General features: G+C 43.0%; 1 protein-coding gene across 10 annotated transcripts in view; it reads right to left on the bottom strand.

The window, feature by feature from the left end:
* Pde10a (phosphodiesterase 10A) overlaps positions 1-12,719 on the bottom strand; it is a 508,658-nt gene that overhangs the window by 102,195 nt on the left and 393,744 nt on the right. For all 10 annotated transcript variants that reach the window (XR_013424690.1, XR_013424691.1, XM_040283551.2 and 7 more), the window contains one exon: positions 10,766-10,794. Coding sequence is in view for 8 of the 10 variants with exons in the window: in XM_040283551.2 (XP_040139485.1) it covers positions 10,766-10,794 (29 nt within the window). In the remaining 2 variants the exon portion in view is untranslated. The remainder of the gene's footprint in view (positions 1-10,765; positions 10,795-12,719) is intronic.

The raw sequence follows: 12,719 nt of genomic DNA, 5'->3' as shown, positions 1-12,719 counted from the left end.
ATAGAAATCAATTATGCATCTCTAACTTAGCACCTACAAAACCCAGCACTTGCAGTGTCTCCACACATGCAGGCTCCCTGCCCCTCCTGCATGTTCCCCCTCTGGATATGGCAACCACCCATCCATTGGCTCAAGCAGAACCCAACTGCAGCCTTTCTTCTCTCTGTTCTTACATCACACATCTGAGTTAGTCAGCAATTTGCTCTCCATTACTGAACTAGGCTTCTCCTTGTCAATCACCCTTGGCAATGAATAGTTATTCTTTTAAAGCACTATTGAATTCCTTTACCTAGGATTTCTGTACTTATGTCTGCACTAATAAAAATGATTAACAGCCTTTTAATTTGTTTCATTCATTGTTTCATCATCCCATATGTGGAACACCTATAAAAACTTAAAACTGAGCAACAAACATACCACTTGTAGTAACTTTGAAATATTTATCATGTTCACAAAATCGAAAACTTGGGACTCATTGTGTAACTTTTTTTTTCCCACAGTACTCTAGTTTTTCTATCAGGAGTAATCTTCTCTGGGAAGAGTTCATTACCTAGTTTTTGAAATACAGACTTTATGTAATGTAGGAATGGCTGAGATTTTAGGTGGTTTTCTCTATTTTTTTAAAAGTTTTTCCATTGGTTAACAGTGTATTGAGGTTTCCTAATTATTCTTCAATCAACTTTGATAATTTATAATTTCCTCAACTGACCATTTCATCTAAACTTTCCAACATAAGAGGCTATAGTACTACCTATTAAATAACTAATAGTCTCCTTATCATCTACACTTATATTCCCTTTTTCATTCCAAATGATTATATATTTTTACTTCTTATAAAAAAGTAAAATTAGCCTATTTTATTGATCTGCTTAGGTAACTACATTAGCCTTACTAATCACCTCTATATTTTAAACTTTGGTCTAGGAATTTCTTTCATATTTTATTAATGTGTTTCTTTGCTTTTAAAACATTTCCTTTTAGTTTTTAAAATTAATACAGGCAACCTACAGAATAGGAAAAAATATTTTCAAACTGCATATCTGACAAGGGGTTACATAAGGAACTCATGTTCCTTATACCTAATATTTTGTTTGAACATGTTCCAGAATACATAAGGAATTTTAAAAAACTCAATAACAAAAACTCTTGATTCAAAAATGGGCAACAGACATTTCTCAAAACACACAATGACTAAAGGGATAAAAAAATGTTCAACATCACTAATCAAGTAAATGTGAATCAAAACCACAATGAAATATTATCTCAGTCTAATGAGAATAGTTATCAAAAAGACAAACAATAAGCTCTGGTGAGGATGTGGAATACAGGGAGCCGCTGCACACTATTGGTGAAAATGTAAATTAGTATAGCCGCTATGGAAATCGGAATGGAGGCTCCTCAGAAAACCAACAAGAGAACTACCATAGGCTTTAGGATTCCATTTCTGGGTATACAGCCAAAGGAAATGAAGTCAGCATGTTGAAGAGACACCTGCACTCCACATTTACTGCAGCACTATACAAAACAGCCAAGAAATGAAAAAACCTAAATGTTCATCAATGATGAATGCACAAAGAAAATGTGGTCTGCATACACAGTTGAATACTATTCAACCATTAAAGGAATTAAATCCTATTTGCAAAGACACTAGATGAATCTAAAGATCATTGTGGTAAGTGAGATGTGCTAGGCACAAAAAGATAAGTTATTCAGGGTCAGAAGATATAACATCAATATGAGAAAGTGAAAAATTGTGACACAGAAACCCAATGGGATATTTTTAGCCATTAAAGACAATATGAAGACTGCATAAGGTGATCAAAATGTTTACGGTATTATGTAAATTATAAAGAAAATCAAATGAAAATAGCATACACATTGTCATGACTACTATGTAAATACATATTGTGGAAAAGAGGCCAGAAGAAATATTCACAACTGACTTTACTGACTTTTTAAAATACTTCAAAGACACAGTTTTGATTTTTTTAAAAAAATGCAAGTATGAATGACTCTAACTGAATGAGAGCAGCTCCAGACAAAGTGGACAACTTGGGTCAAAGCACAGTGGTGGAAGGGGTCTCCTGAGGCGAGTCAGAGAAAGATATGACCTAAGTCATGGAGGCAGGGCCTGGGCTGGGCATCTGTGAAGAAAAGAAGTCGAGACCACCTTTCTGTGAAGAAATCTCATCAAGCCTGTATTATCAAGCAAGGGCCAGCCCCATTAGCAAAGAAAGCGCAGAAAAAAACAAAATGAAAAGGACAAGGACCGCCACTGAAGAAGTGATAGGGTTCAGAATCACGTACTGGCAGTGTCTCACCCACACAGTCTTTCAGTGGCTTAATGACTTTTTCAAGGCACAGGTATTCTTTGCTTTGAAGTCTTTCACTCATTCAAATTAGTAACACAATGTTGTTTTCCAAACAGATTCATACAGAAACTCCATAAATTCTAAACTTCATCGTCAATGACTGATTAGACACGGTGCATAATTATGATCACAGCTAATCAGATGTGCTGAAGCTTCATTTGGAGTTGTATGAGGGAGTTGATTATATCAATTGTCTCATTTGGGGAATGACAGAGTTCACTCTTGCATTGGATTGAAAGAGCTGAAGCAACAAAGCCTCAGGATCCCCCCTGGGCCTTGCAGTTGCAAGGTTCATAGGCTGCATTCTGAGAATGGATGTCAAGTAAGGAAGCTCCATCCAACTCCTCAGGGTCCCACACTCTGTCAAAACGGTTGAACAAAAATGGTTGATTTTCCAGTAATGAGTCTACTATCAAACAAGTACATAAAAAAGGATTTGTACAATAAGGAGAAAAATGTGTGAAAGTAAAGAAATACACCACAAAGAAGCAAAATTCAATGCCATAGAAACTTTTTTTCTTCTTTGTAAAGCAGAGAATTGCTCTTACAGTTAGAATTTACAGTAAACACATTTTGAAAGTTAAAGAAGAAACCTTAATCAACTTCTCATTAGGCTGAATGAGGTCCCAACCCCACTGTCAGTGTCTGTAAGTATTTGGGAACCCTTCTTAGATTTAAAGTTTTGAGTGACATCGTCATTACAAAGCAATGACTTCAACCAAATAAACTAGAATCTATAAAGGAAACTTTTAAATACACTTCTGACATTGAGATGAACAAAGAAAAAGCAAGATAGAGAAAGAGAGTAAGCGAGGGTATGAATGTTTTGAGCTGAAGCGTCCTGGTCTTGTATCAGAAAGGTCAGTGTCACCAGGGCCTCATCCCTCGCTGCTCCTTGTGTGCGCCCATCTGACTGCCCTGGCACTCCTCTCTCTCCCTGCTGAAAACCTCCTGCTGTGTTGGGAATTCCTGCCACCAGCAAATCCCCCCTCATCTCAAATATGCAAGGCAGGAGTAATTTGTTTCCTTTTGCCCTAAACTGCACCCTTCCTCCCTCCTGGGAACACTTCTTCCTGTGACAGAAATGATTACCACATAGTGTGAAGTTGATCTGTAGGTGTGCGTTTGTGAGTAGCAAATAGCTAATTCTAATTCTTAGGTACAGTAAACAGATATGTTATTACCACACAGAAAAAAAAAAAAAAAAGGCTGGCTACCTCCCGGAAAAAAAACAATTATTTTATATTTGTCAATCTATGACCTTCTCCTCCCTCAATTTACTATATAACCATAGAAAAGTAAATACAAGAAGAAAATATGAAGACACCAGGTGACTGTATCTGCCACATGCCATAGGTTTCAAGACACCTTTGCTGTATGGTACACCACAAAACCCAAGTGAAAAGGTTTACCAAAAGCTTAGTTAAAATTCCCCTTCCTCAAAAAAAAAAAGAAAAAGAAAGATGCTGTCTTTTAAAGTAAGTAACTAATATTTGAGGAAAAGCAGGGACAAAGGAATGCAGTTTAATGTGGTAGGAGCTAGTGAGTTCAGGCTGAGCCCACAACACAAACACACTGAGCAGAAACCCAGAGAAGCCACATTGGTCACCCGGAGAACTGAGCATCCCGCTAACTTGGCACACAAAACACTAAATGAAATGGACACAGTCACCCTGTCTAGGCCAAGTTAAAATGAAGACAAGATAATGAACTCTGGATTCCAGTAGAGCAGTTTGTTTCAGGCAACCCAGAGAAAAATCAAAGTGATAACTCCCTTCTGGGAATGTCCACAGCTCGAGTTCCCACGGGACTCCTTTATCAGTCACTCTAAAATAAAGTGGTGCCACTGAACCACATTATCTAGCCCTCCAACAGTGTCTGACAGGACACTGACACGAACAGTCAAAACAGATGAGGAAAACCTACAGTGGCAGACCTAAAGTCATTCAGGGACAAACACTAAACACATATCAACAAATGCCTCCTCTGACATATATAACTACATTGAAAAAGATTAAAGTGTACCCAAACTACCTGAGATGGGAGTGTTACACCAGTGTACGTAAGGTAAAGGCTAGTGGGGACAACATGGGAGGAAGAAGATATGCAAGATGAACTCTGGGAAAGCATTTGCTGTGAACTTTCTCAAGAAAATTCAAGAGGAATGAACACTATGAGATTGTCAACACAATCATAAGACAGGCTGAAATGAAGAGAAGCATCCAAACACATATGTAATTTTAATTAAAAGCGCCATTATGAATTTAAGTGAAATTAGAAACAAGAGAATTATGCTGCAGAAGTTCAAGTCAACGACACAGAATAAATGTGTTTCTAGAACAAGTACTCAAAGAACAGAAGAAAAGGAGAGACACGTACTTGGTGATCTTGAAGAGAATGAAACAAACGGGGAGAATCAAGGCACCAGGAAATGAAGGTAAGAAGACTGTGAACTAAAGAACGTCTTTTAACATGATTGAGAAAGCTCCTGGATACTTGGCTAAATTAATAAAAGTTAAAATATTTACACATAGTATAAGAGCAAGTGATAGTTTTTATAAGTATTTAGAAATGAAAAAAAAAACCCATTTTACTAAGAAAAGTGAGAGTGGGCTCAGATTTCCCCCTCACACTGCGGACATGAGCGTGTCAAGAGAACACCCGCAGCAGCCTCTGGAACGCAGACTGTCTTCCTCTTGTCTCTCGTGTTGGTGTTCTCTCCCCTTTATGTCAGGAATCCCTCTTACTTCTAAACGGGAACTGCTTTATCACCACAGCAGGGAGAGTCACTCACAGCCACAGGAAGGATTCAGAGTGCGGCTTCCGTGAGAACAAGGGAGGCACAGAGAGGGGGCTGATGGTGGGCTCTGCAGTCTCCCCACCCTGCCACCCAGGACCTGGCCACTTGCCCCAGGGCTCTCCTCAGGAGAGCTCCCCAGGCCACACTGCGCCACACACCCAGCCCAGCACCACCCTGGTGGCCTGCCCCTGTCTGTCCCCACAGGCACGTGCTCTTCATGTGTGATCTCTGACTCGATCCCCACCCAAGGCAAATGCCACAAGGACACGAATTCCTTCTGTCTAGTTTCTTGATGTTTTCCAAGAGCCTAGAAAAGCAGGGGTGGAATTAGTATTTGTTGACATATGATTAGAAAAATATATGAGACTGGTCAAAATATGCTGGTTTCAAGAAAGCATTCAACATAATCTCACATTATTAACCATCAGCACTGGCCTAAGATAAATTTTTTTTAAAGGACATAGAAAAACAACTAGCAAAAACTACTAAAAAGCCTTGGCTTAAAATAACACAGAAATGTGTGATCTGTTAGACAACATAAATGAAACTGAGACTCTCAGCAGGGTGTACAGTCCTGCCATCAGGATTCCAACACAAAGCACACTGAGGCAGGCGCCTTCTGGTCCCACCTACCTCGCTGGTTCTCCTCCTCTGTCTGCTGGCTCCTGCACATCTCCCACCACCCACTGCAGTGACCAGAGCTTAGTGCTCAGATCTCCACTCTTTCCTTCGCAGACAAGCCCCCTAGACACGGTGGTTCAGTCTCACATCTATGTGCTCCACGTGTGAGTGCATGACCCCACTAGGGAACTTTTCCTGCACATGATCACATACACACTCATTTTCTAAATATCTTAACTCCACACCTGATAAGCCAAAGTCTATATGTTCAAAGTCAACTTGCAGATCTCTCCACCTCCTTCAACTCCACTCCTCCATCGCCTTTCTCATTGGCAGGGGAAGGAATCAGTCCACCAAAAGTCTGGGAGTCTGCTTCCTCTCCTCACATCCCAAACACCACCCCGGAGCCAAGTCCATCAGCTGCTCCTTCCTCACATGCCAACCTCTGCTCACGTGCCACCTTCACACCCTCATCTTGGACACCCTCCTCCACGCCTGCACTCCTGGTCTCCTGCCAGGGCTGTTTCGGCCCTGCCTCCTGTGTGCTCCCAAGTCAGCAGCTTAGAATTCTCTTCACCTATAAGTCAGGTCACTGCTCTTCTCTATAAAATCTCCCTGATGATTTCCCACTGTTCCCAAAATTAAATCCAAAGGCTACAGAGTGAATTGTAAAACCTGAAAGACTCTTTCCACTCTAACTTCTTCTCCCACTCACTTTCCTATACTTACTCTGCATCAGTCCCTGCCCACCTCAGGGCCTTTGCAAGTGCTGCCTCCTGCTGGCTGGTGTTCTTATTCCCTTCAGATGCCTGCTCAAATGTCAAACCATTAACCATTTCCTGACCATTGCCTAGCCACCATAACTGGCTATCTCCCTATTCTTCTTCATTCTTTTATGTACTTATCGTATTATTTAATGGCTGATACATGTACTTCAAAAACTGTTTTTCAACTATCTCCACCAGCTCCTTCTAGAATATAAGAACCAGAAAACTATTTTGTTCACCATGTATTCCCAGCACCCTAGAACAATGAACGACAGGTAAGCAGGCAGGTGGGGAGAGAAAAGGAGAGGAGAAAAACAGGAGAAGAGTATGGAAGACACAGGTCTGATTTGGTTTCACAAAAGGAAAAAAAAGCAGTTTACTGAAAGGTCAATTACAGAAATGCCCTATGGTTCTCAGAAAAGCTAATCTCCCTTACAACTATGCCCACAGTGCATCATCCAGACCTCCCCTAGAACTGAGCCCACAGTACACCCTCCAGACCTCCCTTACAACTGTACCCACAGTGCACCCTCCAGACCTCCCTTAGAACTGAGCCCACAGTGCACCCTCCAGACCTCCCTTAGAACTGTACCCACAGTGCACCCTCCAGACCTCCCTTAGAACTGTGCCCTCAGTGCACCCTCCAGACCTCCCTTAGAACTGAGCCCACAGTGCACCCTCCAGACCTCCCTTACAACTGTACCCACAGTGCACCCTCCAGACCTCCCTTACAACTGTGCCCACAGTGTACCCTCCAGACCTCCCTTAGAACTGTGCCCACAGTGCACCCTCCAGACCTCCCTTACAACTGTGCCCACAGTGCACCCTCCAGACCTCCCTTAGAACTGTACCCACAGTGCACCCTCCAGACCTCCCTTACAACTGTACCCACAGTGCACCCTCCAGACCTCCCTTACAACTGTGCCCACAGTGCACCCTCCAGACCTCCCTTACAACTGTGCCCACAGTGCACCCTCCAGACCTCCCTTACAACTGTGCCCACAGTGCACCCTCCAGACCTCCCTTACAACTGTGCCCACAGTGCACCCTCCAGACCTCCCTTACAACTGTGCCCACAGTGCACCCTCCAGACCTCCCTTACAACTGTGCCCACAGTGCACCCTCCAGACCTCCCTTACAACTGTGCCCACAGTGCACCCTCCAGACCTCCCTTACAACTGTGCCCACAGTGCACCCTCCAGACCTCCCTTACAACTGTGCCCACAGTGCACCCTCCAGACCTCCCTTACAACTGTGCCCACAGTGCACCCTCCAGACCTCCCTTACAACTGTGCCCACAGTGCACCCTCCAGACCTCCCTCACTGAGCCCACAGTACACCCTCCAGACCTCCTTTACAACTGTACCCACAGTGTACCCTCCAGACCTCCCTTACAACTGTGCCCACAGTGCACCCTCCAGACCTCCCTTACAACTGTACCCACAGTGTACCCTCCAGACCTCCCTTACAACTGTACCCACAGTGCACCCTCCAGACCTCCCTTAACTGTGCCCACAGTGTACCCTCCAGACCTCCCTTACAACTGTGCCCACAGTACACCCTCCAGACCTCCCTTACAACTGTACCCTCAGTGTACCCCTTCCAAACCAAGACAGGTGTCTTTCCCCCTCACCTTGTTGGGCTCAAACCACAACTGGTCTGTAGTATTATGTTATAGCTGCTATATTTTAAAAATATATTAACAATATATGGTTTGTCAAAAGAATCCAGCCCAGATCCTAAAGAAGTATACAGGAAGAAAAGAAATCTAAAAGGATTTACTGGAGTAGAAAGAATACTTTGCCTGTATTCAAAGAGCTCATACACACAGTAGGTTGCACGCAAGCCTTTGTAAGACTCCATGAAAGCACAACCAACTCTAGGGGACGGCAAGTAAGGGGAGGCTGTTGGCTCCCAGGGAGAAGGAACTGCACAGGAACTGGAGCTGCCCAGGAGGGGAGTGGCGGGCCTTGGGCCTGGGATCTTGTTCTAGAGGGGTTTTTTGACAGTGGATGCGTTTAAACAGAAGCCCTGTGGCCAGTCAACACGTCAAAAGGTGGCCCTCAGTATTTCTAATTCCCAGTCTGAATCTGTGGCACACTATTCTAAAAGGAAACCCGGAATATTAGTGAAATAAGCATTGATTAAGAAGTGGGGCTACTCATGAGGAAATACAAAACTTTAGAGATCTGATGCTTTTCTAGGATATCAGTTCAAACACTGAGCATTTCTCAGAGATGGGCTTTCTTTAAATTTGGCACAAGAGAATTTCAGAAAATAAGAGCAAAGAACATCACTATGTATAATTCCACCCCATTGCTTTCGATGGCCTGAAGACACCATGTGGCACTGACGCCCAGTGGGAACAAAATCCCTCCACATCACTGGGAAGCAAGCCCAGCAGAGCACGTCCAAGATATGCGCTCCCGTTTGTGTCACCACCCCACAACACAACAGGGGCACCACAGCAAAGCCAGTCGTAGTCCTGTGGCTAGAAACCTGGGCTGCCGGAGGCCAAGGGACATGGTTTCACTAAACAGCTGAACAGAGAAAATTCACTGACACAAGAAAGGTGTCCGAGGTGCAATTCTAATCTCTGTTATCAATACAACAGCACAGAAGGAAAACACTCAGATGGGAAGCACCTATTTTGAGCATTTCTTCTCCAACTTCCCTCAAAAATAACAACAAAGTCTAAAATCTCAAGGTTGTAAAGAGTTAACTGCGTTTAGTCATTCCCCACACATGAAATTGAGTCTGTTTTTTAAAAGATTATTGATGAATAAACTGCGGTTTTCTTCCTACTAACCCTTGGTTTATAGAAAGCTTGGTACAGCTTCAAAAATGTGATATAGCAACTTTGCCAGTTTCAAGAACCCAGGGTTTTATAATCCTGGTCAATTTCACCTGTCCCAATCCCCCTTTATCCTCAGACATCAGTTTGGAATGTTACTTTGTTGCTCCTAGCAAATGCCAAGATCCTGGGCTGCCCTTTTCACCTCTCTGCACATCTTGGGGCACACAGACTCGCCAACTCTCCCACACAGAGCTCTAGAGAAGTGAAATTAGAAGGTGCCAGCACTGAGAGAGTGAGTGCTGGGATGCAGGGAAGCCCATCAGTCTGTCAGGCTGCTATGGACAGAGGAAGTCCTGTTGGCCGCCAGCCCCCCAGCCCCTCATCATTTTAGAATTTTTTTCCTTCATACAATCAAAAATAAAGAAGTAAGGGCTGAGGCTGTGGCTCAGTGGTAGAGCACTTGCCTGGCATGTGTGACGCACTGGGTTTGATTCTCAGCACCACATAGAAATACATAAAATAAAGATTTATCAACAACTAAAAAATATATAATTAAAAAAATAAAGAAAATAAAGAAATAAATTTCCATATGTGATTCTGTTGTAATTAAATTTATATCTTACAGAAAACAGTTATTTCTTACATTAGGTTGCATCTGATAAAATTGAAACTGATTATTTTCAATATTTAATCCAAATTTAGAAGACTTTTTTCTTATGAAATAACTAATAACTTTGCATTCTTAAATCCGGATGCTGAATGCTTTCAACCCTCATACCCTCTGAGTTTTCAAGTTTGCTAAATCTCAAAAGTCGACATTAAGTATTTCTCTGGGACATGAAAATGGTGCTTTTAGTATTTCTGGAAGTGTCACACAATGTCACACAGAAGAGGTATCACCTTTTGTTCTCCCCAAAATGAGGTGCACCAACAGGAAGCAGGGGTCGGACAAGAACACACCTGAGCAGAGCCGTTGCACAGAGGACAGAGAGAACCTGGACAGCACAGGAGGCATCTGAAAGTGGCCTCTGCTACTGGCCTTAGCAGACTGCTGCCATCTGGGAATGCCGTGTTGGTGCTACCTGATCTTCTGGCTTTACAAGAGAAGGTAGAAATCCAACTCTTTTTATAGTATTTCCACTTCTAAATATTGGCCACTGATTCAGAAAACCCCATAAGCACATGCCAGCCATGCTAAATGCATCTGTCAGAGGTCCTCAACCTTGCAGCCTCCAAGTTGCAACCTTACTCAGCTGATGATTTCGTGTGAATGAGAGATGTTTTGAGAGGGCACTCAGCTTTTGCCACAATTTTTCTGACACCTTAACATGTTAGAATACTGAGAAAATGTACAGAGGCATTTCTTATTTCCTGTAACGGTAGTAGAAATGATATTTACATTACTTACCCTGCTGACTTCCTTAGGAGCTGATTCATCTGAGGGATGAAGGGGAAAACACAATTAGAAACTCTGAGCAGTTTCTGAAAATCAGAGTATGTCATTTACTCTCAACAAATTCAAGGCTCTTTTGCAATGCTTCCTCTTAGAAAATCTTATAACTTTATTTTTTAAAAACTATAAAGGTTAAACATAACAAATCTAAGCAAACACTAATTGCAGAGGAAAAACAAAATACCATCCCCACAGCAGGGCATTTACAGATTACCTTTTCAAGATTTCAAAGTACCTGCAAACATGACCACACTGAGGCATATTAAACAATACATTATCTAGATGGGGTTCAACACTTGCACTGTTTTACATGATACAACCCCAGTGAATACGACACTTGCGCTGTGAGGACTCAACCCAGCAGACTTGGAATTGTCTCGGCTCTCCTGCTGAAATAAGGCCTGTAACTGCAGGCATCCTGGCCCGGCAAGAACCAAACTTGCTAACGGTTCTCTCGGCACCATGGGCCCCAACAGCTGAGCTGCGCACACCAGCTCCACAGCACTGTTGACTGCCAAGTGAGACTGACGGCTTGTACCTGGTCCAAATGAGTCCGCTATCCCCTTCAAGGGCTCTTCTCTTGGAGCTGTTACAGGAAAAAGGATGCTTGTATGATCAACAGGGTGTGAGAAACATGCTGGCAGAGATTCCCTTTCCATCTACGGGTTCTGAATGTCTTGTGACCCAGAGAGCAGTTGTGTGACACTAACAGAGAGGGAATGCTACTGGAGTTCAACCTGGCCTGCCCAGACTCTTTGCTCCTTGCCAGACGGCAGCCTTAACATGATGGCATGCTGCACTGTGTCATTATCCTGCAACAGATTACAGGTTCATGGGCACTGTGTCTTCCTTAGCAGTCAACCCCAGTCTAGCTGCTAGCTTAACTGCACTGACACACCCTGTGTCACCACAAAGCATGCGTGGGTAAAACATGCCCCACATCTCTGGTTCAGGAATTCAGACAAGGTTATTATTCTCTTTCCTTCTTCAATGTCCATGTTAACTGGCCACTGATTCCTGATGTTTGTTTGCTCTTTAATCCTTCGATTTTTCTCAAGTTCACTATTTACTACCCATTCCTACCGATGACAATCTACTTCCAAATCACATCATCTATCAACTAGTAGGTTCCAAGCTGGTCCCTGAGCCCAATATCTGCCCTAGTAATCATGTCTATGCTAGAAAGCACATGCACAGACACACACACACACACACACACACACACACACACACACTGTTGGTGAAAGCCCTGACCTGCAGTCACTGGCTATGCCGACTAGAGGAAGGTGCCTTAAAGTGAAACACTGTCCTAACAATATGAACCTTTGCCTTTGTTGTCCTGTAAAGAGCATATTCTGAATGAAAAGCAGCAGCACTGCCTCCTCCTGCCAGTCCACACTGCCTGCATGGGGACCCCGGGGCTAAAGCCAGGACTTCCAAGCTGCCTTCCTCCCCTGCAGATTCCACCTGCACCTTGAATGGACAGCTGGAAGCAGAAACAGCATTTCACATAGTCCAGCAAGGAAGCCCGCATTGAAATGAAAGGGTACCGAACCATAGAAAAGAAGGAAATTCCACTGACATAAGATTTGGAACCACTCACTGGCAACCAAAAGGCTCACGACAGAGGACACTGATTCCCAGGCTGCCCAGGGACTCCACAAACACTGTTTCATTCAGCAAGTGAGTACCAAGGAAACGTATGCACCAGGCACTTATCTCTGCTCCCAACAGCTTGCATTCCAGGGAGATGAATAAGCAAGGAATGATGTTTTAGGAAAACCTTATCTATGGTTGTTAAAGACAAATTCATTTTTTAAAAACATATAAAGAATCCACAATCAAAACATCATTTTAATAATTTCTAAAAGCCTTAGCAAGAATAGTTCATGGGAAAAAAAATCATTCC

The sequence above is a fragment of the Ictidomys tridecemlineatus genome, chromosome 8 (assembly GCF_052094955.1).
Source record: "Ictidomys tridecemlineatus isolate mIctTri1 chromosome 8, mIctTri1.hap1, whole genome shotgun sequence".
Classification (NCBI taxonomy): domain Eukaryota; kingdom Metazoa; phylum Chordata; class Mammalia; order Rodentia; family Sciuridae; genus Ictidomys; species Ictidomys tridecemlineatus.
The sequence above is the reverse complement of the archived record's forward strand: the minus strand, read 5'-3'. Positions and strand labels throughout refer to the sequence as shown.